The 26,901-nt window shown below is 41.1% G+C and overlaps 1 protein-coding gene across 24 annotated transcripts; it reads left to right on the top strand.

Annotated features, from left to right (window-relative positions):
• Positions 1-2,064: 2,064 nt before the first annotated feature.
• map7d3 (MAP7 domain containing 3) lies at positions 2,065-26,901 on the top strand. 24 transcript variants are annotated; one of them, XM_077608633.1, is made up of 21 exons: positions 2,075-2,234; positions 7,439-7,512; positions 9,473-9,568; positions 9,821-9,901; positions 11,246-11,409; positions 11,511-11,622; positions 12,794-12,877; positions 13,636-13,740; positions 14,299-14,391; positions 14,871-14,969; positions 16,798-16,923; positions 19,613-19,752; positions 21,885-22,021; positions 22,099-22,316; positions 23,803-23,926; positions 24,036-24,321; positions 24,391-24,444; positions 24,527-24,593; positions 24,750-24,900; positions 24,983-25,242; positions 25,412-26,901. In XM_077608633.1, exons 5-21 carry the CDS (start codon positions 11,266-11,268, stop codon positions 25,417-25,419), a joined length of 2,208 nt encoding a protein of 735 aa, XP_077464759.1. In that variant the 5' UTR covers positions 2,075-2,234; positions 7,439-7,512; positions 9,473-9,568; positions 9,821-9,901; positions 11,246-11,265; the 3' UTR covers positions 25,420-26,901. The 24 variants fall into 24 exon arrangements, with proteins under 24 accessions (XP_077464747.1, XP_077464748.1, XP_077464746.1 ...); XM_077608621.1 differs by lacking the exon at positions 7,439-7,512 and having other exon boundaries at positions 2,065-2,234; positions 13,639-13,740; XM_077608622.1 differs by lacking the exon at positions 7,439-7,512 and having other exon boundaries at positions 2,065-2,234; positions 19,637-19,752.

Here is a 26,901-nt window from a genome sequence, read left to right as displayed (position 1 = left end):
TTCCCTTGGCCAGCGTGGGTTTTCTCTGGGTATGCCGGTTTCCTCACACATTCCAAAGACATGCATGGTAGGCTGATTGGACACTCTAAATTTCCCCTGGGTATGAGGTGAATGATTGTTTGTCTCCTTGTGCCCTGCGATTGGCTGACCACCAATTCAGGGTGTCCCCAGCCTCTGGCCTAAAGTCAGCTGGGATAGGCTCAAGCACCCCCTTGGGACCCTAGTGAGGATAAAGCGGCTCAGAAAATGAGTTGGGATGAGATATTAATTATACAGTCTCATTTTAGGACCATTATGGAGTTTGATGTGACCAATTATTTTGGATGTTGTTACCTCAAATTTACACTAGAGTACGCACTTAGATCTTGTAAAAGTTTCTTGCTCAGTTCCGCCTAGCACATGATCGTCTATTACGATAAGAACAGCCACATTGGACTTGGAAATCGTCTCATCTCATCTCATTTTCTGAACCGCTTTATCCACATTGGGGTCGCGGGGGGTGCTGGAGCCTATCCCAGTTGACTCCGGGCCAGAGGCGGGGGGCACCCTGAATTGGTGGCCACCCAATCACAGAGCACAAGGAGACGGACAACCATGCACACTCACACCCATACCTAGGGGCAATTTCAAGTGTCCAATCAGCCTACCATGCATGTCTTTGGAATGTGGGATGAAGCCAGAGTACCCGGAGAAAACCCACGCAGGCCCGGAGAGAACATGCAAACTCCACACAGAAAGGTCAGAACCTGGATTTGAACACAAGTCCCCCACTGTGAGGCCAACGCACTAACCACTGATCCACCGGGCAACTCCCTGGAAAGCTTGTTTTATTAATTAAAAAAACACACAAAATTCATTTTAGGTATGTATAATAGTAGAGACAAACAAAGCAAAAGAAAATCCAATAGCCGACAGTTCTAAATTCAATGGTTCACTCCATCGGGAATCTCCAAAACATTGAAAGTTGAGTGAACACTTTAAATTAACTGTAATTATGAGTGTCAATGGTTGTTCGTGTCACTGTGCTCTGCGATTGGCTGCCCATAGTAACTGGGATAGGCTCCAACTCCCCACGACTCTTGCGAGGATAAGCAGCATGGAAAATGAATGAATGAAATATCCGGTATGTCCAAGGAGCGGTGAGATAACATGGGGCACACATTTTATCAACATCGTTACTAAAGCCAATCAAATATGATTCATTCATTCATTTTCTGAACTGATTTATACTCACTGGGGTCACTGGGGGTGCTGGAGGCTATTCCAGCTGACTTCAGGCACAAGGCAGGGGGCACCCTGAATGGTGGCCAGCCAATCGCAGGGCACGAGGAGACAGACAACTATTACGTCCACACTCATACCTAGGGATAATTTACAGTGTTCAACCAGCCTATCCTGCATGTTTTTGGGAAGTACGGGGAAACCGGAGTTGCCGGGAGAAAATCCACACAAGCCTAGGAAGAACATGCAAACTCCACCGACCTGGGATCGAACCCTCTCATACCTAGGGGCAATTTAGAATGTCCAACCAGCCTACCATGCAAGTCTTTGGAATGTGGGAGGAAACCGGAGTACCCAGAGAAAACCCAGGGAGACCCGGGGATAGAATGCAAACTCCACACAGGTGGACCAACCTGGATTAGAACCCAGGACCCCAGAACTGTGAGGCAGACGCGCTAACACTCCCTCGCCGGGCTGCCCAAATCAATCAAATATGAGTACCCCAAATTATCCCCTCTTTCTCAATATATCATTAATACCCATTATCGTACGCACCTGCGCTCGAGCTTATTACTGTGTATGTTCATGGGTATAAATGACATCACAAAATGGCCACGCCTGTAAGATGTACATATTCGTGTGTTTAATCATGCTCTCCATTATCATAGTTGGAAATTGCTATTTTTTTAGAACCTTAGATTTTTTTATATGAATGTTATTTATATTTGTTTTTGTCCTGGTCTTTAAGAACCTGTTGTTTTTTTATGGGCTTTTACACCGTGTGTCTCTCCGGAAATCGGACGTAGTGATACCTCTCTATTTAGTCGGCCCTCTTTGACGTCCACGTCTTCGCCGGGTGTCCGATCCGTCCGATCCCAGCTTGACTGCCTGCCGGCCGGTCGCAATGTGTTACTCGCCCCCGCTCTAGAAAAAGGACAAAACACACCCGGGGAAAGAACTTACAGGAATGGCGGATGGCGCAGTAACTCTTAAAGGCTTGCGGGCTCAAATAGGTAAGGAAAATATTGTCTGGCGTTGTTTAGTTTGAGAGAGTTTTGCTTTTTGGCGGTGATTTGCAACGCGGTCAGATCAGCCCTCCCCCCGCCACCATTTCCACCAACACCGGGCTAGTAACGGTAGCTCTCCACTTCTTGACAATGGACCATAAAATGCGCATATTTGTCACCGATTACACTTTTAAACGTCATAAATATTACAATTTGCTGTTACGTCCCCACGAGGAAGACAACGATTTTTTTTGCCTGGATAGCACTCCTTGCTAATGCTAAATTGAAGTTGTAACGTTATCGTCCCAGCCGGTCAAGGCTGACGTTTATTCGGTGACATTATTTTTCGTGAGTTTTGTCAAATATGTCCCGATAAGTTGTCCATAGCAAGAAGTCACGAAATAATTGGGTTGCGACTTGCTAGTGCAGAGCTCGACGACGTAGCCGCTTTAGCTCATCCCATCAAGAAGTTATAGTTGGCTGTCAAATGGGATTTTTTTAGCTTTATTTTCTCGTAAACAGGAAACAACTTAATTACTATTTCTAACAGTCGTTTCTCGTCGTATCCTTTGTTAGCATGGTTAGTTATGTATGTTGACATACGGTATAAACCCCCTCCTTTATCAGTCAATGGTTACCATAACAATGTCTGACCTGAATTTTAGATAATGCATCATCATTGTCACAGATGCAGAAACAGCGGATCGGGAGCCGATACACTGATAAGGACTTAAGGGGGGGAGAAAAAAGACTGCTTACAGCATCTGATTATCAGTTTGCCACTTCCGCTATGTGCAGGGGCATGAATGCACATTTTGTTATGACTGCAGTTTGTGTGTGTGTGTGTGACTGCAGTTTGTGTGTATGTGAGTGTTTGGATAGAGAGTGGGTTAATGCAGTGTTTCCCAACCTTTTTTTGAACCGCGGCACAGCTTTTGCATTGAAAAAAAATCAAGGGACACCACCATCTGAAAATCTTTTGATTTAAAACTGTCCCGTATATCAACAATAGTCATTCTCATCAAAGTTTTGTCAACGGAAATCACATAAACCTCCAAAATTATTTTTCACACTGATCAAATGTCACCACAAGTTGTCTGCGGCCCCTGAAGAACTTCCAGTTCAAGTGATGCAAAATTAAGTATTGTAATGTTGGCAAAATTTTATGACTTTTCTCGAAATTTTACTCAAATCTCCTAATATTACGCAAAAAAATTGGTGCTCACAGACGTTACGTCATCAAAAGTTGATGCCCTAGAAACCAAACAACTTCCGGTTCATGTTAGAGAAAAATAAGCAACAAAATGACTGTTTTACAATCTGAATCTTGTAATAGTATAATCTATAATTTAATGTTCATCATATTTTCATTTTAACCTTGTAATAGTTCAATTTTAATCTTGTTATATTCATATTAATTTTTCACTCTGAATATTACATTGTATGACTTATTGCAATTTCCCGCGGCACACCAGTGGTTGGGAAACACTGGGTTAATGCGTATTCGGCTTGGGCGTGTTGGGTGTTACTCCTGGCAACAAGTGGCCACATTTAGTGCTGATATTCTTCCTGTTCCCCCCTTTTCCATCCACTCCTCCCACTCTGGAATCTTCATCCGCTCCGATTTGTGGTTTTATGAAAATAACGCAAACAATGAGTGAGAAGACAAAGGGAATTGATGCTTAAAATAATAATGTGAATAGTTTTCTTATGTACGGTACTCATTTGTGGCATCAGACCTTCGAGGTCACATTGGGATGTCAGGAATCTCGCTCATGTGCTTGTAGGTTTCCACAAAAATGCCAGCAAGGAGCAAACTACCCGGTTGAAATGATGACTTAGCGCCGCCGCAAGGTCAGCCATTCTTGCCAAATTATTAGCGGCATGACAAGTATTTCTGAAATGGATTCAACCATTGCAGTGGCTTTGGTTTCTCTCTTATTTGTTCTCTTGACTTTACTCAGTGAGTGAGAGAATGACTAAAATCCATCTGGAAGACTCCCTAGGGTTCTATCACCATGCCAGGATGGACTGCAAATAGCCCAGGCTTACCTTTGCATGACAAGGTCTGGGGTAATCCTGTAGATCTGGCAGTGTGTTTAAAAGTGTTCGTGTGGGATTGCCAGCAGGCAGCAACATTGCTAAATTGTGTACATGCCACAAAATGTGATCTCTCCTTTTTGGTCACAATATTTGGTCTGGACAGGCAGCAGATAATAACTTCCAGTCCTCCCAGTCAAAATGGGTTGAAAGTCTATCACTGTCAATGGATGTCCAAGTAAGATTGCCTCTTAATTTCAGTGAAGACACCTGCCTCTTTTGAGACCCTCCTCCACGGTCTAATCAGAGCACCTCAATTTGCACATGAATGATCATTTCGCTCTATGGTAACTTGTATTTGTTGATTTATTTTCGCAACCCAAGCTGTTCAGGCTGAGCAATAAACCATCTGTTGGCAACTTGGTGTAAAATAACTACAGTCTTCCCTCGATTATCGCGACTTCACTTATCGCAAATTCACTTCTTCACATTTTTTTTCTGCTATTAATCATTTTAAAAACATTTTTTTTAGTTCATAAAAATTTGAATATATATATATATATATATATATATATATATATATATATATATATATATATACATATATATATATATATATATATATATATATATATACATACATACATATATATATATTCTTTTTTTTAACTTCATGAAAATGTGAAAATCCAAATTCAAAGCCTCGCCATATCTTTGACCCCATTGACCTTTTTCTTCTTATATATGGCCTGCAAATTTGATTGAGTAGGATAATCTGTTGTCAATCTATCACAAAATTTGTCGCCATTTCATATTGCAAACATTCTGCAAGTTTGATAATGCTCATACCTGATACCTTATACCTGAGTTTTCTTGATCACAAAAATAAAGACAAACCGACATATTAAATCGAGTACTTGATACTTCCACAGGTTTCAATGTTTGGCAGAGGTAACAATCACTTGGCCAAAAATTGAAACCGTCTACATTTGGGGAAAAAAAAACAAAGTTCATATTTTCTTCCAGTAGAAGAACTTTAAAATAAATGGTTATATGAGAGGCTTAAAGCTCCAAGTAAACTTGGCAAAAATGATGTAAACCATAGTTTCATGGGTGAATTTTGTAAATATACACATTCATTTGGACAATCCCATAGTTTTTCATCAATGTTTCTTATTTTTATGAAATATGCTTATTTTATTAGACATCTCTATTTCAAAAGCTGGCAGACAAGCTAATGTGTGCCTCAATTTAAGCAGTGTATCAGAAAATGTTTGAACTTGCAGATTCTGTGATTGGACTCCTTTATTGCTGCTGTATTGCTTTAATTTTCAAAACATTTTTTGAGGTGCAATTCATTAATTGTAATTAACTACTATAGTTTTTCTTTATACTATTTTTAATATGAGAGTGTTCTTGATAATCACAAATTAATTCAATCCAAGAAGCTTGCTCAATCAATGCAACCGTGAGTCATCAGATTAGAGTTTGTGTGCTCTTTTTCATCCACACTGCCTCACGTAGCAACAGTTGCCCCGTTACATGTTGTTCTTCATCTATTTATTGATTCTCATCCCTCATATAATAAAAAAGAATATCAAATGAGTCGATATTGATGTTTTCCCCTGAAAATAGAGGACACAGTGACTGGCTGCTTTTCCAGAAGGATAATGTTGACTGCTTAGGGAAAGGTTATATACTCTAATTACAATACGTGTGAGTTCTCAGCTCATGTTTCACTGATCTCTACAGTGAACTTAGTTTCACATTGCAGACAAGAGCAATTCAGTACTTTTGTTGCACAATAAGATTTTCACAGTTCTATTCTACTCTCTAAGTCGACCAGAGCTCATGTACACTGAAAGTGAATAAAACCTAAGACCACATTGTATGGCTACAGTAGGAAGATAAATGAATGAAGTTGGGAACAGCCTTGTTTTCATATCACATGACAGATCTAATTTGCATCCTCGTCAGCAGTTGAGTTGTGCTGAGAACGCAGCGCTAAGAAATGCAGCTTGTTTCCTTCCTACTGCGTCTGCTGGGCTCCCTTTTTAAAATGATTTCAAATGACACTTTTTTCAACCTCTGAATCTTTGTTACGGCTGCATTTTTCACATGAATGGGAGGATCAGGTTTCAGGAGCTTTGACAGCTAGAGACATTCTATTAAAACATTCAAGTCGTTACTGCGTAGTAGAATTGTCCAATAAATTGGTCCTGTGGCAAATTTGTTGGTTGTCCGGCCTCCCTTATATGCTGTTGCTAAGGATTAGTGAAGTGTTGTTGTAAATAGGGCTGGCCCTATATTTTTTCTCCAGGCTAATCTCGACTATCTATATCAAGGGTCGGGAACCTTTTTGATGGAAAGAGCCATAAACAATTCATATTTTTTAAATGTTAATCCTTGAGAGCCATGCTCCGAATTTAAAAGTCAACATACATGAAAATGTGTGCCGTTTTTAGTCACTTCACCACTTTTAAAGTACAAAAGTCTATTATTTTGACAACATTGTTACGTTGTTGCTAATCAAGGAGTATCAATGAGAAAATCCATGCAAAAGAGTGTAATTGAAAAAAAATGATTATAAGGCGCTGGGGGTAGTGTCAATGCCATAATACCAACGTAACGCTCCTATTCCTGCGCTTTCTCACCGGCAGTTACCATAGTTTACCCCACTGGTTTGTGGAGAGCCATATGCACCCATCAAAAGAGCCATATGTGGCTCCCGAGCCATAGGTTCCCTACCCCTGATCTATATGATTAGTCTAACGATTATTTTTTGACTAATGTACTGATTATTTTTTGGGGTTAATTATTTCACAAAACCGTTTTTCAACACTTATTTAGATTATTAATATTTTTATTAAAGTAAAAAAAATAATGGAATGAACAGTCACATGCCGCTAATTTTCCAAGTCGATATACTCTCCCCCTCCAAATCATTTTGATTATGAAAGGCAAATTTAACACGTTATTTAAATGTTTATTAGAAATAAAACACACCAAGAGAATTCAAAACATTTACTGAACTTAATGTATACACAATCAAGTAAAACATGGTGGATAAAAAGCTATTAAAAATACACAATGAAGTCCAAACGGCAGCCAAACTATTTTGGTGCAAGTAGTTGCATTAGATTTATTCATTAATTCATCTTCCACACAAGGGTCGCGGGGGGAGCTGGAGCCTATCCCGGCCAACTACAGGCAGCAGGTGGGGTACACCCAGATTGAAACACTGGTAAGATTATTTAAAATATATCAATATACTTTTTCTGGCATTGGTTTGGAAAAAAATGCTTCCCTGCCTGATTCTTTTTGTGTATCCAGTGCCTGGAAGAAATAAAAATAATGTTTTAATATTGATACAAATTGGAGCAGTTTGTGCTATTTACCAACTCTGCCAGCTCAAATGGAATGGACGTCTAGCACCGCCAACGGCAACCGATGAGTTAAAAGACTAGTAGCTGATTTGTTTTGCAATACTAATTCTAATTAGATGATAATATATTATAAACATTAAATATTCATTCATTCATTCTTTTTCTGAACCGCTTACCTGACAAGGGTGCTGGCGCCAATCCCAACTGGCTTCAGGGACAAGGCCTGAATTGATGGCCAGCCAATCGCAGAGCATGAAGAGACGGACAACCATTTACACTCATACCCAGGGGCACATCAGCGTACAGTAATACCTTGAGATGCGATCTTAATGCCTTCTGGGACCGAGCTCGTATGTCAATTTACTTGTATCTCAAATTTTCCCCTAGAAAATATCTAAACACAAATTAATCAGTTCCCACCCTCTGAAAAAACACCAAAAAACACAATATTACAAGGGAAAAACATATTTATATTTGTTCTAATGCACCACCTATTCACAAAGGAACAAATACCTATCTAGTGGTTATGATCTTCAATACTAAAATGGGACATTACTCCGTACATACTTACCACAGAGTGAGTGGATGAGAGAGAGAGAGAGCGGGAGGGATGGAGAGAGTGAGACAGGGAGAGGGAGAGAGAGAGACTTGACGGATGCGCTCGTAACGTAACACTTTAAATTTAACTTAAATGAACTTAGATTACTATACACACTTAAAAATGTTTTAATCTTACGTTACACTAAATTTAAAGCTTCTTGTGCAATACCCAAGGCAAAGATGTTAATGTATTCCACCGCGGCTTTCGAGGCGAACTTCATGCTTCATACGTATTGGCAAGCCAGCTTAGTCACGCATACACTACTCATGTTTTTCGATTACAGTGGTACCTCGACATACGAGCACCCCGTTATACGAGCATTTCGAGATACGAGTAAAATTTCGAGCAAATAATTATCTCTAGATACAAAACGAATTTCGAGATACGAGAAAACCAGGTGGCCAAGACGTGAGAGGCTGTTTATGATTGTAGCGCACTGTCTTTTTTGCTGCATCTCTTTCGTGTATAACAGATATCTACGAGCACTGGGCGGAGTGTTGCTTTTTTTCCCCGTCACTCAGTGCAAATGGCGGAGCGATCGCTAATACGAGGAGTATATATTACTTCTCGCTGGCAAGTGGTCGTGCATTATCCTATTGTGAGGACATTTGTGTGCGTTATTTTCAGAATATTTTGAAGGGAATACAAAAGCAAACAGCCCATCGATAGTGAAAGCCCCCCTCTCTCTGTCCGTCTCTCTTTCTCTCCCCCTTCAAAATCCTTATAATTTTAATAGTTTTATCAAACGAGATGTACGTAATATTTTTTTCCACCGGTTAAAATCCGTTGAGTACAGCTTCTTATTTACAGTGATGAGTGATGGGATGTAGATGAGAGGTTTAACTCGGTCGACTGATATGTCCAAACCACCGAACACATCACTTATTTTCATGATTTTACACACTCGGGAGGCACAGTACATTATTTAAAGCCTCCCTGATGTCACGGCAAGATGTAAAAGTGTTCTGACGCCCGCCATACTAGAGGTAATGCTAACAAAAGCTACACTAACGCTACAAGTTACATTTAGTGTGATGATCACTCAGTAAATCCCTTAGAAGGCCAAAGCAACATTGCCTGCTTTTCTTGCCAAGATAAAAACTCTACATCTTAACATGGTTACAAAATGGGCAATCCTGAAGCTCTCCAAAGGTTGAGATCGAATGTGCAACATTACAATTGAGCGCTAACCCAAGTGTCCTCTTTCGCTTGTTCAGCTGCAGCTGCGCAGGCTGAAGCCGAGGAGCGGCGCGTCCAGGTCGTGTGTCCTACAGCTACGAACGCAGGAGCCAAAACTCAGAGCTGTCGGCCAGGTAAAGCACCCTATCGCGCACCTCAGCATAGCTTTACTTCCTTGCTTAATCTGAACCGTTTGGTGCGACGCAATCCAATTGTAGCCCCCCACTCTGCCTGGCTTAGTGAACAGAGTGCCTGAGTCATCACCTTATTACTTGACAAGCTTTAATGATAAACACCGGTACTCACAACTTGCTGCACAACTGTTACTTTGATGTATCAGTGTAAGCTGGAACCCACGGGAGTGTGACTTTTTTGTGTGCTTTCAGTTCTTGACGGGGGCGTGCTCCGAGTAGACGATCGATTGCGCGTTGCAAAGGAGAGAAGAGAGGAGGCAGACAGGCAACAAGGTAAGAAAAAACATCTTGTTCGGTATTACTTAAACGCACCACTGTTTCGCAAGGTTGTGGAAAATGCAAGCTTGTGTTCTGCTCGAGCAAACCTTCAATCATAGAAGTTGCTCTCGGATGTCAAGCCATGCTTTTTGAGGATTGGCTAACTGAAACTAATTTTCCCAATCGGGCCACCAAATCCAGAAGTGTGGTTTCTTGTTCCACAGAGAATCATGTTGTGGTCTTGATGACGTAATTATCGCATGCAGCTGCTTTTCCCATGAATGTCAGGCCCTGTACCCCCTGACACACAGTTTACGCTGATTTCCATACCAGAGTATACTTGAAACTAGTCCTCAGCGATATGATAACAAATTGTTATCACAATAAAAAAAGCATCAGTCTTTCGATAATTATCGTGATGACTATCACATCTTTTTCTTTTAAATTTGAAACTTCAAACTTCTGTGAATGAATAAATCAATAACTTTCCTCTATTCAATTATGAAAGTAACAGTTATCCTTACTTTAAAAGAGAATATAAAATGATTTTAAAAAGTATTTCTTTTCTGTTGTGCAATAAAGATAAGGCAACTCTCATTACACTATGAAGAGTAATGAATAATAAAACCTGATGAAATTTTGACAGGCGCGTTTATTTTTAAAAAATTGCCTTCAAACCAAAAGTTGCTATGCAATATGAAGTAGATAAAATAATCAAAAAGAAATTATATAAACATGCCTCACGTGGCCATTTTTAAAAAGTTGAATAAATTTAACCCAAGTTATAGATTTTCATAACATTTGCATAAAATGGGGAAACTCCTTGGTCAAGTAAAAAAGAATTACAAACGGTCCTGAAATGAGGAGAGTTGATTAAAATGCATTAAGGAACTTTTCAATAAGGCTGCTGTTTGTGCACAGGTATTTAAGAGGCATTAAGAAAAAATGACAGGGAGACTTAACTTGGATCTTTTAGTGGGTCGGCTCAGTGTTGTCCTGCATCTCATAATCTCTCATTCTGGCTCTGTTATAGCCGCTCTATTGCTTGCTAAAATGCTGTTTGTTCCTTACCATCCTCTTCATCTACGTAACATAGAGTTGCCCCCGTTCTTTGTGGTGTAATTGCAATTTAAATCTCCAATTTTATCGAAAGTTTTATTTTTGACAAAAGTTATTTGACGATAATTATCTTTATTGTTTAATCGCCCAGGTCTACTTGGTGACTTTTTGCATATTTTTACACAACTGTAATCCAGTTTTTCATTTTGCAGTGTTGTAGTTCACCTCCAGTTTTTTTGCGATGAGACAAATGGCAACCGGACTGAAAAGTGAAAATGCTGTCTTTTTGTATGCCCTCAGCTTTACGTGAGTCTCAGATAATGGAGCGTGAGCGCAAGGCAAAGGTGCAAGTAGAGCGTCAGTTGGAGGAACGTCAGAAGAAAGCTGTGGAGCAGCGAAAGAAGGAGGAACAGAAGCGCCTGGCTGTGGAGGAGAAGAGGAAGCAGAAACAAGAAGAGGAAAAGGTAGCCACACCATAAAAGGCCTTTGCAGAAGGAATGATACCCATATAAACAATTTTTCCCGTAACGACGAAATTTTTCATATTTTATTTTCTGACACCCAGGAGCATTATGAAGCAGTGATGAGACGGACGTTAGAGCGAAGCCAGCGTGCCGACCAAAGACAGAAGAGATGGTCCTGGGGTGGATTGTCAACAGACTCCGACAGCCGAGCGGGTAAGGGCTGTTTTTTTGGTTTGTGCTATTAAACGCTTCCATCAATGACCACTCTTTCGTAAAGCCCCACAATCACAAGGTTTTACACACTAATTAGATGATAGAATCTGATCAAAGAAGATTAAAAAAAATGATAGACACTCGTGCAGTAAATATTGCATTAAAATTCTTCAATAAAGTAACCAATGACGTAATCAAAGATAAGATAGCCTAGGGCACATGTCTCAAACCGATTCCGCTGAGGGTCGCAGTGGGTCCTGGTCTTTGTTCCAACCGATCCAGTTCCGACATTTTAACCAATCAGGTGTCTTCTAAAATAAGTAGCACCTGACTTTAATTAACTGATTACACTTGCGAAAGGTATCCTCTTGTTGAGTTGGAATGAAAACCTGCACCCACTGCGGCCCTTTGAGGACCGGTTTGACACCCCTGGCCTAGGGCGCATAACTCAATGGAAAACAGTAGTTGAGACTGGTTGTCTTTATCGTGGGTCAGAGGACGAAGGAACTCTCGAAGAACATGATTGTTCCGAGATTTTACCATTAAAGGTTAAAATTACCATAACACGGTGCAAATGAGTGAGAAATAGAGAGCGCTCTACAAGGAAGCATCGTGGGTTCCATTAATATTGGATCTTGGGCACATACTGAATGCTAAATATCTTGCATTTTAGAATCTACAAGCGAGCATACCGGCTGAAAAACTTATCTTCTAGACATATTAGAACCAGAACTTTTTTTCTGGTGTAGTTTTGGTCAGAGCAACAAAACTAAACGGATGCTAAAACTCTCCTTCCTTTACATTTCTTCCTGGTACTGATTTAAGATTCATGGCCAACAGTGAAATAGGATTAAAGCAGTGTTTTGCCAATTTGTGGTTTAAAATTTGTGATTAAAAAAGGGGAAGTCCAGTCTACTGAATTTATTAAAGTACCCCGTGAGGTGATAGTGGGACTTTAAACAATAGTGCCTGATTTTTTTTTAACTCAAGCCCACAAATCCTTGGCATTACAAAAATATCTGTTAAAGTTGGATTTTAACTCAAAACTCTGCGAACAAAGAAAGACTTGATAGCTGCCAAGCAATGTTTACCATTCCACCGTGCCAGGAAATGAGATCACCAGGCATCATGCGTGTTATCAATCCCTGCTGAGAGGTTTCTTTCACCACAGGAGACTCTGATTCCTGCTCCTCATCGTCAGTAGCTATAGTAATTGCTCCTGCCTCACCAGAGAAGCCACCAAGGACTCGAGAAGGTTTTCTTTGCAATTTGCCTGCTGGTTTAAATCCGCAGCATGGGCACAAATTGGTGCTTCCTAGTTTACTCGGGTTTTTACTAGACCCTGAACTTTTCACACCTTCTGCAGCCTAACACAAATGGATGAGTACACGGCGCCTCTTTCAGTCTGCTTTCTGCGGGCAGTGAATGTTGTCTTAGGTCTTGAACTCATTCCCCCTTTTGAGCAGGGTGGGGTCATTGGGGCTACTTTGCATGGAAGCCCAGTGGTGAGACTGAACTAATAATGTCACTTTGGGTTCTGATCAAGCCTTATGCTGGCTACTCAGTCTACTGCACTAACTTCACCGCATGATGTTAAAGCACAATGTAGTGGTTGTTGTTTAAAAATATATACATATATTTTTAGCATGAATTGTCACGTGTGCATTTGAAGATTTGATTGTAATGTAGAAAATCTGACCAGAATGACAACATGACCGGTAGCAAAAATACTGCCTTTTTACTGATTAAAAAAATAAAAAGGTGAATACCTAAATATGTGAAGCACTTCATATGCATTTTTTGAATACCACTCGGACAATAGTCAATCAATCTAAATATGATCTTGATGAAGGCAGATATTTTAGGAGCCACCGCTGTCATACTACATCTTTTTAGCCATTATGTATTTAGAATTTATGTGAAACTAGTTGTAAAACCTCCCTTTAGAGCCTCCCACATTTAGCTACCTGTCGTTGAATCCTTCCATTGTGTGTCCTTCCTCCTACCTACTAGTAGACAAACGCTCTACATCCACCACCAACCTCAAGCCAGCATCAGAGGCTAGCATCAGTAAACGCCTATCCTCCTCCGCCACCCTCGTCAAATCCCCTGACAAAAGTAAGTTTTGTGTTCCTCTTCTCCCTAACCCTTCCTTGTCTAGCCTCTTCTCTTCCTTGTACTTGTTTTGTGATGTCTTGTAGCTGTTTGACCAATAACAACTTGATCGTGAAAAGAAACAAAACATCCAACTACATTGTCCCAACTGTGAAGTCATACTTCCTGACTCACTCATCCAATCAGGAATCACAGACACCTTTAGGCTCTCACAGACAGTCAGATTAAAACTCTTGAAAGAATGCCCTTAACGCAGATGCACTTAGGGGTGTTTGTAAGGCCTTTTTTCCTAAAAGTAGCTTCAAAATGGTTTATTATCAGTAAAGAGGTTTGTTTCAAATCTGCTAAAGAACAAAAGTCTAAAATATAAATTTTATTTTTGAGTTGCTGATAACTGATAGCATGCTGGCATGACATCTGACTCCATCTTAAGATATTTGAGGCAGACCAGATATAACGCGATTACTGCACATGTCCAAATGCATGATTTGACTGGAGTACCATTCAATTTGTAACAAGGGGCCAAAGTCACCTTTGAGTATTGTCATCATTGTGTCCCAGGTTTTAAATCCAGGAGTATGTCTTGTAATCGTTTGCCTCGGAAAGACAGTGCTGCTAAAGAGGAAGGCAAAAAGCTGCCGTTGGAGCCGAAAGGTGCCTTTTCCCCACTCATCTCTGTTCAATGCAATTACCTCACCACTGGGCTTGAGCCATTTTCGACAGATTTGATCCCTTGGTGACTTCTTTTCCCTCCAGCTGTAGCTAAAAACCCTCCTTCAAAGATAACAACCATATAACAATACGACATTGCTTAGCCAAATGTGCTAATTACAAGAAAAATCAATGTGAAAAAGACTTAAGGAATTAGCAAGTATTTGAAAATTACTTTTTGCCTGCAGCTTTGAAAAGCTAAGCTGTTTTTTTTACCATCCATGTCCCAGAACCGTTTACAATGGCGCCTATGTGCGCCTCACGTCTCACTTTTGATGATCACCAGTTTGGTATCAGCTGCCGTGACGCTCGCTTATTCACACAAAGACCATATCTGCACATGACCCATGCAAAAGTCTGTGTGGGGATGTTGACTCTCTTCTTGTGTCTCGTTGGCCGTGACGTTGCGCTCACGTCCGTAGGTGCTTCCGTGAAGAAGAGGAGTTGGTCCCTCACACGAGTAAGTGTTGGCAGAGCACAGACTCCTGCCAAGGCTGTTAAGGGGACAGCAGACAATCAAGGTGGCTAGCATGGAATAATCAGTCGATCACTTTTTTCGCCTCATGGCTGCCTCCGTCTTCCATCGTCTACTTTTTTGGGGGGCTCGGGTAACAGGCATGATGCTCTTATGTAAATAGCATGATCGATCTGAATCTGGAAGAGCTTTTGTGGGGATACACCTTCATTGGTTTTAAGCATCATAAAAGTACATCGCGTTTTAACTGGGTCTACGTCATTTTTGGGTTGATGTAAACTCACTTCCTTCCCCCCAAAATCTCACAAACGCTAACATTTTTTAGGGCTACTCCTGATTTCGATAAGCTGCTTTAACATTAAAAATGCTCGCTTTGTTAACCAGATCCTTTTTTTCGCTCTCTGCTTCTGGCAACCACCGCTCACCCCTCGTCGTCGTTTTCGTTATGGAATTGTCCACTCCAGCAATGGTCTTGTTGTATGTCCACACTAACACCATGTATTGTTTTTGCAGTGTCACAAAGTGTAGATTGTGTTCTTCCTCTACAGATGACGTCTTCCTAGCTGGATTTAAGATGCAATGCTTGCGCATCAGTGCCATCCCATCATTGCACCCACAAGTGCACCAAATCCCTTGAAGAGTGCCACTGTGCAGTCTGTGTATTAACCACCAAAGCTTTTGTTTGTCCTTTAGAATCGACAGCTTGCATTGAGGGAACACATTTGAAGCTGAATGATAAATATCTTGTTGTATTTTACATCGGGTAGTTTCTTAAGAGGATCAATGTTTTTACTTGAGATGGGCTGGCAGGGAATGATATGTTAAATGGACAAGTTAAGATACATTTTGGGCTTTGATCCAAATTAGGATGTCTTGACCTTGGGGGTGTTCTGCCCTCTGCTAAGTGCCACACGCAAGTCCTTATCACTGTTCTTTTAGCCTCTTAATTCCTTTCTGCGTAGTAGCAGGCCGCCAGCACTTAAATTCTAAATAGCATCTGTCAGTAGCTTATGTCAGGCCGCTCGGTGAGAAGCTCCACCGAGATGTGCAACTCTGCCACTTGAGCAGCGAGCACATTTTAAGATCCTGCATAGGCCATGTAATACAGGATCTGTTTTTACATAGAATATATTTTTTAACACAAAGCCCAGATAACAAAAACCAAACACTTAACGAGCAATTTAACGTTAAATTATTCTTTTGTTTCTGCACATATTTTCAGCTCAAAAGGCATTCCACTTAGAAACAAAGTGGCTTTATTGGATCTTTTAGTCACAACTCAACACCTACAATTCTTTGTTTGAGTTTTACTTTTGTGGCAAGTGTGCTATCAGCAGCCTCAGTACTTGTCTGGTTGAATTTGCGATTACTTCAAGTTACTCTTGAGGACAGTTGAGGTTGACTTGGTGGACATGGAAGGTTAACGACTGTAGTCGTGTTTTCTGTCTTTCTTAACACTAATCATATTCATTTGGTGTTCACTAATCGTCCAATGTTTTCTCTCCCTTGAGCATAACCGCATTTCCTTAAGGAACCATTGATTTGACCACTTTGTTGACTCATCCACCGTAGAAAATGTAGTGCTCTGTCTTAGTACTCTTACATTGCTTTAGTGCCTTCTCATCAAATGATTTCATTGACTCCATGAAAGGAAAGCGCTTTGTGAGAAGAATGAGACAAAACTTTTTTTGTATGTTTTTGATTCTCTCCTGTTGGTTAAATCACATGGTGACTTATCTAACTCACATTCCCCATCCCTGCTGTCCCCACCTCCCTTTATGAATGCTCTTTCGCCCCCCCATCCCCTCTCTCTTTCCTTGTCCCTTGTGCTCTTTTTGTTTTGGGTTTCATTTTTCGGTGGGCTTGCTACGTAGCTCGCAAGCAACCAACTTGCACAGCGGACGGAGGGGTCTTTAGTCGTCTGCTCACTCCCACCCAGGCTTCAATAGCTAGGAGCAAGAGTGCTGCTGCCCTTTCCCCTGATGGAACAGATGCTCCAGGTAACCCTGCCCCCTAACAGAGGAAGGTTCTTCACGCTTTTCTCATTTATGCCTCCTTTCTACTGCACTGTACCGGAAAGGTCTTTAATATTAAGTAGAGCTGTGAAGAACACAAGTCTGTATGTATATAACGAAACGTGTGGTAGTCGAGCAGCTTCTCCTTGTGGGTCATCTTTTGAATCCATTCACAAAAGGGAAAATTGTTTGTTGGATACATTTTAAGTCAATCTGAATTGTTAAAACTGGATCGTCTATTGCAGTGGCACGGGATTTGTAAGCGATCAATGTTAATGTGGGTAATGAAGATTTATTTTGACATCTTATTACTGCTTATTAACTTCAGTGTCTTAGACAATTGAGAGAATGGAGGGGAAATGTAACTGCTGCCATTTTCTTTTGATGCCATGAGGACAGACTTTGATGTAGACGGTTGGTGGTGTCTTGCCATTTTGATCAATAATCGCAAAATTAATTCTTTTGGGCTCATTTGCATGATTAGCTATTGACTGATTTTTTTTTGGGGGGGGGGGTCTTGATGTTGGTGTAACAAGCCCAATTTGTTTCCAGTATTGATTTTGGTGACTTGAGAATTCCGCGTGAAACTGACGAAAAACAGGCACCCTTATCATCCATTTTTTTGAAACAGTTTCTGCCGAGCTTAAAAAGTCTTAAATCTGAAATTTACTAATATGTAAATTGCAAATTGCTTTTTAAAAAGAAAAAGTATTACATTTCGTCCAAGAGATTCCAAATCCCCAAATTTTAAATTATAATTGATTGTATACAAAAAATGGGATGTTCTCTAGTGACTGATTATTTGAGTGTCTGGTTAACTGGTTAAGTGTATGTAAGGTTTTCATTTGAATTAGAATTTACTTCTGCTCAAGTTTGTTTTAAAAAGGTCTTAAATTTCTCTTGATCAGACCTTAGCATCCCTGTTTGCAATCCTTTTATTCTTACCGATGTTCAGTGCAATCAGGTTTTCCTGATTATGGAAATGGGAACAAATCATGCTGGTGTCAGCCAACTGTTTCCAATAGACTCGAACCCTAAATATTAGGACAAAAGTAGACCCATGTGCGAAATCACACATGGTTCCGCCTCCTCAACTTGCAGATTTTCTCTAAGCTTCTTACATGTTGTCAGAATGAAAGCTTTATGCTTCTACAGGTGTTCAGGCACCAAGTTCTGAGACCTGCCAGTCTAGGTGGCTCTTTTCCTCTAACAATATACTCATAGAGCCGTCCGATGGTGCAGGTGGCATGGGATTCATTCCCAGTCGGCGGTGTTGTGAATGCGAGTGCGAATGCTTGTCTTTTTCTATCCAAGCCAGTCTAGACCACACTTCAGTCTAGGGTGTAGTCCTCCTTTTTGACTCAAGTCAACTGGGATAAGCAGTGTTGAAAATGAATACTAGTCAGTGGTGGTGCCTGTGGTTCACCACTTAAATAATACAAGACAGTATTTAAATGTATGTGGTTAAAGTAGATGCAAAGGTTCTGCTTAGTAAGTACAGTCCATGTTTTGTTTTAGAAAGCGTATCGAATCTGCAACAAATTACAGCTGTATAGGTTTTTAGTTGTGACGTTTATTGACCAGCCATTACATACCCATTAGCCAATTATGGATTGTTTGCTAAGTATGGCCCCGTGGAAACATAACCCATCTGCAGCAGACTGCAGTGGTCAAGATGTAGTCCGCGCCTCTTTAATGCGGATTCAACGAGAAGACACTTGTGACTGAGCTTTGGCAGCGAGAGTCCTCGAGGTCGTCGGATTATCATTACTAATCCCTCAGCCTGGCACAGAGAGTCGATAGTTATCTGACAATAAGATGTCCTGTGGAAACCAACACTTGAATGAAAGCTGCCGTCGTCATTTGACTGCTCAGTATCGATGTCTAAAATTTGTAGGGTGTTGGCTTTGCCAATTGTTCTCACTTCCATTTGAAAAAGATAGAGGAATTTATACAGGTGTTAGCATTGGCATTAAGTAGGCTTTTATTCCACTTAGGTTTAATTGGGGCAGATTAGTGCTATTGCAGTGCGAGAGGTCACACAACATAGAAAGACATTTACTTTGATCGTCACAAGAAACAACAAATCTATGGTGGATGACAAAATTTACCTTATTAAAAGTGCCAATTTTCTAAAATATTCTTAATCTAAATGCCTTTTCAATGAGTTATGACCGTGGTCACACAACAAATTTAGTCCATATGTAGAGTCCCCACTACATACATACATATTTCCTTGTGCTTTAGTGGCACGTACTAATAATTTCAATTTTTTGCGACAATCACAAACTACAACATTTTTCTTAACACTGAAAATAATATCCTAATATTGGAAATGTTTGTCAGTGTTTCTGTTTTAGTTGTTGTCCATAAACTCACACCCAAACATGTGTGTTTGGTTTTCCCTCAATTACTTGTGAAAAACAATTTCAACTGTTGCTTGCTTCAATGCTACATTTAACAGATTTTTTTTTTTAATTGGTCCCGTTAAAATCAATTTCCTAACCTTCCATTTTTTTTACTGTCATCCGCACCTCTTTGTTTCTAATTTTTTCCCCCCCTTTCTACTCCCTTTCTTGTTTATTTCTTTCCAACTTTTGCTCTTTGTTGCTTCGCTGCCCAATCCGGCTCGCTTGTTGTGCTTGGCCCTGCCGATGACTGTGTCCTTTACCAGAGTGTCACCTGTGTCCTCGCTCAGCCTCCGCCGCCCCTCTCCACCCACCGCGCGGGCCCTTGCGCAGCCGCAGCATCGACCGGCAGAAGAACGGCATGACCACTTCCGTGTCAGCTGACGGAGCCCTCGATCCATCGTTGGTAAGACCATCCTTTCAATCCATTGATTTAATTTAGAGTGTAGACCTGAAGCAGCATTTTTTTCACCAAATGTCAAAAGTCAAACAACTTCCAGTTCACGTAACCTAGAAATAAGAATGCCACTGTAACAAATTGGGTTTCGTGTAGATTCTTCATGTTGTAATGTTGATGTGTTGGGTGGTTGTTTTCTGGGCTGTCCCTAACGGCATTGTGTGTCTGACTGGCGTGAGAGAGGGAGGGTTTGGCAAAATGGTTTTGTTTTGTTAACGTCACAGTGGTCATGTTCCATGCTTTCGTTTTCAAATAAAACAATGAGAAGTCTAACTGTACACCCTTCTCTCAGCACTAATAGTAAATACAGTAGTACCTTTCATTTATTCATTTTCTGAACCCCTTATCCTCACAAGGGTCACGGGGGTGCTGGTGCCTATCCCAGATATCCCAGATAACTATGAGGACCACCCTGAATCGGTGGCCAGCCAATCTCGGGGCACAAGGACACGACAACCATTCACACTCTCACTCATACCTAGGAACAATTTAGTGTTCAACCAGCGGTGCATGTTTTTGTGATGTGGGAGGAAACCGGAGTACCCGTAGAATACCCACGCAAGTCCGAGGAGAACATGCAAACTCCAGTGAGGCTGGACCTTGGATCAAACCCATGACCCCAGAACAGTGAGGCCGACACGCTGATACAGTGGTACCTCTACTTACGAAATTAATTCCTTCCGGAGGTTTTTTCGTATCTTCAATTTTTTTTTTTTTTTTTTTTTTTTTTTTGTAACTAGAGGTATATTTTACATTTAATTACTACCATAATTTGCTCCACAATCTTTAACACTATCCCCAACATTTTTTGGAAATTATAAAAAAAGTATCCGATTCTGTATGAAATGTTTGCGAATGTATGGGGAAAAAAAGAGCAAACATAGAAAACTATTAAGCCATTAAAATGATGCCACAACACCGATCCAGGCACAATTGAAAGCACCTCAGTTAAAAAATTCACATGGTGCCATTTGGCCTCGTGATGCTCCGCGTGGTGCATTCCAGGGTGCAAGGGCTGCGACACTGATTGTAAAGAGTATTGCATGAGGCTATCTAGCTTGGGTGTTATTGATAGGTGTAACAAGTGAGTCTGCCTTGCATGCTGGATGCAGAGTGAAGTCTATGGTCAGTGTTGCAACATTCCCATCTTATATTTATATGCTATACCTCCTTTGATGATTCATAACTTGGAACAATAAATTACACATCAAAGCGTTTTGCAACTTGAGATATTAGGGGCATTTATAATTAGAGGTACAACTGTAACCTTTATATATATATATATATATATATATATATATATATATATATATATATATATATATATATATATATTTATATATATATATATTACTTGTGTTATACAAAGGCTTTGGGATGAAAAATGAAGGTTTTTTTTTTGGGAGATGTTAAGCACAAGGCCGCTCCTTATATCATGGTAACGTGTACAAACGGACTACCAATAGATACATTTGCCAGTCAAAGTACTTTGGACGCAAATGACAAGGAAATGTCGTTCCCTAACCCTATTCAGCACAATGTTATATAGCGCCACTTGGACGCGACATCTCTCGCTGCTGTAACCTTTCAGTCATTCTGTGAGGCTGTGAAAGGACGCGTTGACATGGCATGAGACAAACTGGTGGCCTGATTACGGCCAGATCGGTTCATGCAAAGCATACTACACCCTGAGCCTTAGGCCTTTCCACTTCCCTTCTCTTTGTGTCTGCTTCATTGTTGAATGATTGGTGTGCAGATACATTTAGGACTTTCTTCCAAATGAATCTCTGTGTATTATGTTCAAGCTTTTCTTTAGCAACCTACCAAATATTTATCTCGATTATGAAGCAGGCAGCCTTTCCAGAGCTGGTAACTTGAGCTAACATGTTTTATTACAAGTGCAAATGTCTCATCATTGCTGGTGATGAACCCCTTTTTGTGACAAATGTAGCTCGCCTTTCTGAACGGCATAGAATGACATGAATTTAAGTTCAAGTATAGGTTGCTGTGTGAAAGACAGTGTAACTCTAGTTGTTGTGAATTAATGTTCCACCTCTGCTGTCTTGGGGGGGAAAAAACAGAACAAGCAGGAAAGACCATTGACCTCGCCCGGGCGGCAACGCCCACCGTCTCCATCCATCCCTATGGTACGCAACCGCTCGCCATCCCCTGCCCCGAAACCATCTCCTAAGAGGGCACCTTCCCCAGGAGCATCAAAGTAAGATGCCAACTCCTATTTGAGTGAACGTGTGTCAGTTATATGAAGTTAATGACCACCATGTTTTGTTGTGACAGGCCAAATTCAAAGGCGCGGCCGCCCTCACCTGCAATGAAACATTCCCAAAATACTCAAACACCGTCAGCGAAGCCCCCACCCATCCAGAAACCGGCTCTCACCCCACCAGGCCCCCCGACACTGCGAAAGAGGGACTCCCGCTCTAAGGACATGTTGTTACCACTCCAGGCTGGGTCATCACAGTCCTCTGACTCAAGCAAATCCAAGGAGAAAGACGGTGAGTATGAAAACACACTAAAAAAATATCTTATTGTTGTAACGGACTATTCTGATTGTTGGAAAAGGCTGTACAAGAATTCTTAATCATGACGTCACAACAAATAGAAGCATAAAACCTCATTTCATTGTTTTTAAAGTGAACACAAAACTGTCACTGTCTTTAACTGCCTCTGGTGTGTACTTTATTTTGTGTCTGGTGTACAGTGATGTGGCAGTAAATCTCAGTAGAGCAGCCCCTTCAAAATCTCAGCTTTTGTCACTTCCTGTCCCACATCATGCACAGTGATGCTGCCACCGTCTGGTTAAATGTTGTCTTTCAATAGACCAAGTGCAGAGGTTCTTAACCTTGTTGGAGCAACCGAACCCCACCAGTTTAATATGCACATTCACCGAACCCGACTTTAGTGTAAAATGTAATATGTTCTTTTTCAAATTGAACATATATAAATTCGTCGCAGCACTGATTGACCAAACAATGTCACGTGATCATCTGCAGCCACTGATGGTCAATTGGGGCACGTTATCGTGAATAGACATGATGAGTCGATGTGTCTTGAACTCCGTGGCAGAGGGTCCACCGAACCCATGAGCCCGACTCACCGAACCCAGGTTAAGAACCACTGATCGATCTAGTGTTCCCTAAAATTGGATTTTCCGAGCAGTTACACTTTCTGGGCAAGCAAAATTAGATTCAACTTTTTTATTTTATCTTTTGTGTGTCAGAATTCCATCAACATAGTCAAACTGATACTTTATAAGTGATTTCACAAATGTCAATTAAAGTCACATTTCATTTAAACATTTTTTTAATATTAGGTAGAGAAAAACAATATACTATAGGCAATTTTATATCACGGTGTTACACGTTTTATTTTTAATTGGATTGATTGAATGATAAGAATGAAAAGTGGCAGGCAACTTGTCCTGTTGCTCCCTCTTCTTTTTCATATGTCTGGGCATACAGACAACCTCCCTTAGCACACGGAGGACCAGTGTGAGCAACATCATAAATACTCGCCATGGGCGAGTAGTTAGCGTATTGGCCTCACAGCTCTGGGGTCCTGGGTTCAAATCCAGGTCACGTCCATCTGTGTGGAGTTTGCATGTTCTCCCGGGGCCTGCGTGGGTTTCCTCTGGGTACTCCAGTTTCCTCCCACATTCCAAAAACATGGTGCCCTGAGATCGGCTGGCCACCGATTCAGGGTGTCCCCCGCCTCTGGCCCGGAGTCAGTTGGGATAGGCTCCAGGCCCCCCCGTGCCCCTAATGAGGATAAAGCAGTTTAGAAAAAGAGACTTAAATTTAAAATGAATCAATTTTTTTGTCGCACAGTTTTCCTACTAATGGTGTGTAGTTACTGATATTTAGCAGAAAATATTTTGTCTGTGTATCGTTATAAGGATCTCGAGCCTCCAGCAAAATAAAACAGTTATTCCAACCTGTCTAATTTTACATTTAACTCAATCAAATTTGAAAAATCTTTCAGATTCTAAGACCGGAACCAACTCGGCGGCCGAGGCTGCCAAACTCTTGGCGGAGCACCGCAGACAAATGCGGGAGCAGAAGGAGAAAGATGAACTACTCAGAATACAGCGCGAGGAAGAGGAAAAGTGAGTTGAATATTTCCGCAAGAGCACCATTATCGCTGGTGTTGTCTCATGACCAAGGTCAATTTGAAAGTCAAGGATGAAAAAAGAGTTCTTTGGTTCCCGGTTCTAGGCTCAGGAAAGAGGAGGAGGACCGTCTCGCAGAGGAGGCTCGGCTGCTGCGACAAGAGGAGGAGAAGAAACTGGCGGAGGAGAGGAAAGTGAAAGAGGAAGAGGATGCCCAAAGAGCCGAGGAGGAGCGAGAGCGACTGGAGGCCGAGGAAGTTCTGAGGCAAGCTGAGCTGCAGAGGGAGCGGGAGGAGGCCGAGGCCAAAGCCCTGGAGGAGGCCGAGAGGGTCCGCCAGGAACGTGACCGCGTCATGCAGCAAAACCAGCAAGAGCGTATGGAGAGAAAGAAGGTACTTAGTCAAAACGCAATCAATCGTAGAAGATCAATGGAAGTGAAATACGATGCATATACGTTACAGAGAATTGAAGAAATAATGAAAAGGACTAGAAAGGGAGATGGAAATGAATTTAAGGTGAGAACGTTTTGCCTTTTTTTTAACAAGCATTATGTAAGAATGTGCTTTTCATGAATCAGTATTGTCACTCTTTATGCAGAGGGATGATGATAAGGAGCAGGATGACGCCGAAGACGGCATGGACACGATGAGCTTTGAGGCAAAAGGTACCTAAGTTTTTCATCATGACCCAAATTGACATATCTCTTGTAAATTTGGTTGTAAAGTGTCCTTCAGTGTCTTGAAAGACACATTAAAATGAAGTGTATTATTCCAATTCTAAAAGGTTAAATGCGTTAACACTTAGCTGTTTTTCATGATAGGTGAAGCACACATGGGGGACATTGGCATGGAAACACACAACTGTGACAATGGAGTGGGAAAAAGAGAAGAGCCTATTGGCTGCCTGAACGGGAGAGACGAAACGGACGACAAGGAGAACAACAACGCCCCAGAAGAGACTCAGGCTGTCAGGTAAGACCGACAGAACCATGATTCCATTCCTTTGACGTCCCTAAAAGACATTGGCTTTCAACTCGGACCTTCCTCTCTCCAGTCCTGTTCCAAAGGGCCGCCTGGTGGAAGGCTCGGAGTTTCTAAACGAACAAGACTCGGCTAATGTGGACGAGGTGTCATCTCTGGGCGGGAAGACCAACCAGTGGAGCTTTGAGGAGCTCATGGATCGTAACGTCAATGCCAAGACTCACGCGCTTATCGAGGCGGAGGATTTGATCAACAGTGACGGGTCAGAAGGGACCAAAGGAAGCCCAGTCAACTCTTTGCATTCCTCTAGTCAAGCCATAGAGGCACTGTCAGGTTAGCAGAATAAACCAGTCTTCCTCCTTCAGTTGCTTTTTTAGGGCTGCGTAATATGGCCCCAAATTAATTCTTTTTTAGATCGTCTGGAAAAAGACAACTCTAATCAATGTTAGGAATTCATTTACCATTCAGGCCTAACAATACTCTGTCCTCATGTCTCCTGCAGAGATTTGATGCTGTGTCTGCCCAGCACTGAGAAGCGTCTTTGCTGTTGCAGTCTTCTGAGCACAATTTTCCTAACGGCTCCCTCACCCCATTAATTCCCAGGAGGGAGACTAAGGTGAACTGTAAAGATGTCACCCTAAGTGCTAAGTGTCTCATCTTCAAGATGACAAAAGCTTCAGGGAAATGTTCCTTCTCCTCTCGTTAGGTCTTTTTTCCCCCCTTTGTTTTCTACGTTCTGATTTTTTTAAGCGCTTTTTTTGTGTCTCTGTCAGCGATGTGCGGTTGTAATTTATTAAGTTTGGCTTATTTGTTGGTTAGATGTCATTTTCTCGTATCTCGGGGATTTACGGCACGTGGCTCCTTTAAATTTAATTGACCGACTACTGTTGTTTTCCACCGTCTACTATGGCCTTACCCGTTTGTTTTCTTCAACAACTCCAAATAGGATCACTTGTGATCTCTCATGCAACCGAACACAGTTTGTCTTCACTAGTAAAAGAATTGGGTGCACGAGTAGGATGTCAACCAAGCATTCAAAAAAGGCGTTTTCTTCTGGACATTTCCCGGCATTGCAATCTGATTTTTGGCCACAAGAGAGCAGAGCAGCCATGTTTAAATTCCCAAAACAACTCTAAGTTGTTTTTGATATTCAGGGCTTAGTATGTTTTTGTTGAATTTTTGTACATTTGTATATGAAGCTTATGTTTACTAATAATATGGTTGTAGTTTGTCAGTGTTTTTCTTTAAGGAAAAAAAAAACAATGCGTAACATTCTTAACTTCTGCAGGAATTTCACTCAGTCTTCTGTTGTCTTTTTCGTACCACATGCTAGCTGCTTCATTGGAAAGATGGCAAAATGTATATCAGCAATTTATTATTTAAAGTACAAAAGACTGTCTCTATAAGAATACACAGTTCTGCATATATTTAAGTGTGTGTGTTTGTTTGTGTATATTATAAATCAGTGTTAGGCCAATGAAGCCACGATAAGGGCCGAGTAGCAACTCTGAAAGTGACCGTAGGTTTGAGCCTTCAATATTTCTTCCTGCAGTTAAAATGTTGAATTCTTTGGGAATGTCCAGTTACTGCCTTGTTGTTTGTTGGTGCCCGTACCCTCTCGCCAACTAAACTAAGGACCTGAGAGCTTAAGAATGTCTAACTTTCTCCATAAACATTGATGGGTTTTGGATTTTAACCTGCCCGTCAGGCACTCATGAGCACTGCCTGCTGGATGTAGGCTGCTACCGCTGTCCACTTTATCCATTAGCGTTTGGTTACTAGATAGTGCTGTGCCTTAGTTGGAGGGTTAGTCTGTAAAGTTACTGTTGTCTAAAAAAATAGCGTGTCCTTACCTCTGCTTCTGACAATCAAATCCTTTGCTAACAAGTTAAAAAAAAATGCCCGACTACAATTAACATTTGTACTGTAAATATATTATTCAAGTGTCCTGAGATGATATATATACTGTTAATAAAGTTTCCCAAAACTAGA

Source organism: Stigmatopora argus, chromosome 9 (assembly GCF_051989625.1).
Source record: "Stigmatopora argus isolate UIUO_Sarg chromosome 9, RoL_Sarg_1.0, whole genome shotgun sequence".
Classification (NCBI taxonomy): domain Eukaryota; kingdom Metazoa; phylum Chordata; class Actinopteri; order Syngnathiformes; family Syngnathidae; genus Stigmatopora; species Stigmatopora argus.
The sequence above is the reverse complement of the archived record's forward strand: the minus strand, read 5'-3'. Positions and strand labels throughout refer to the sequence as shown.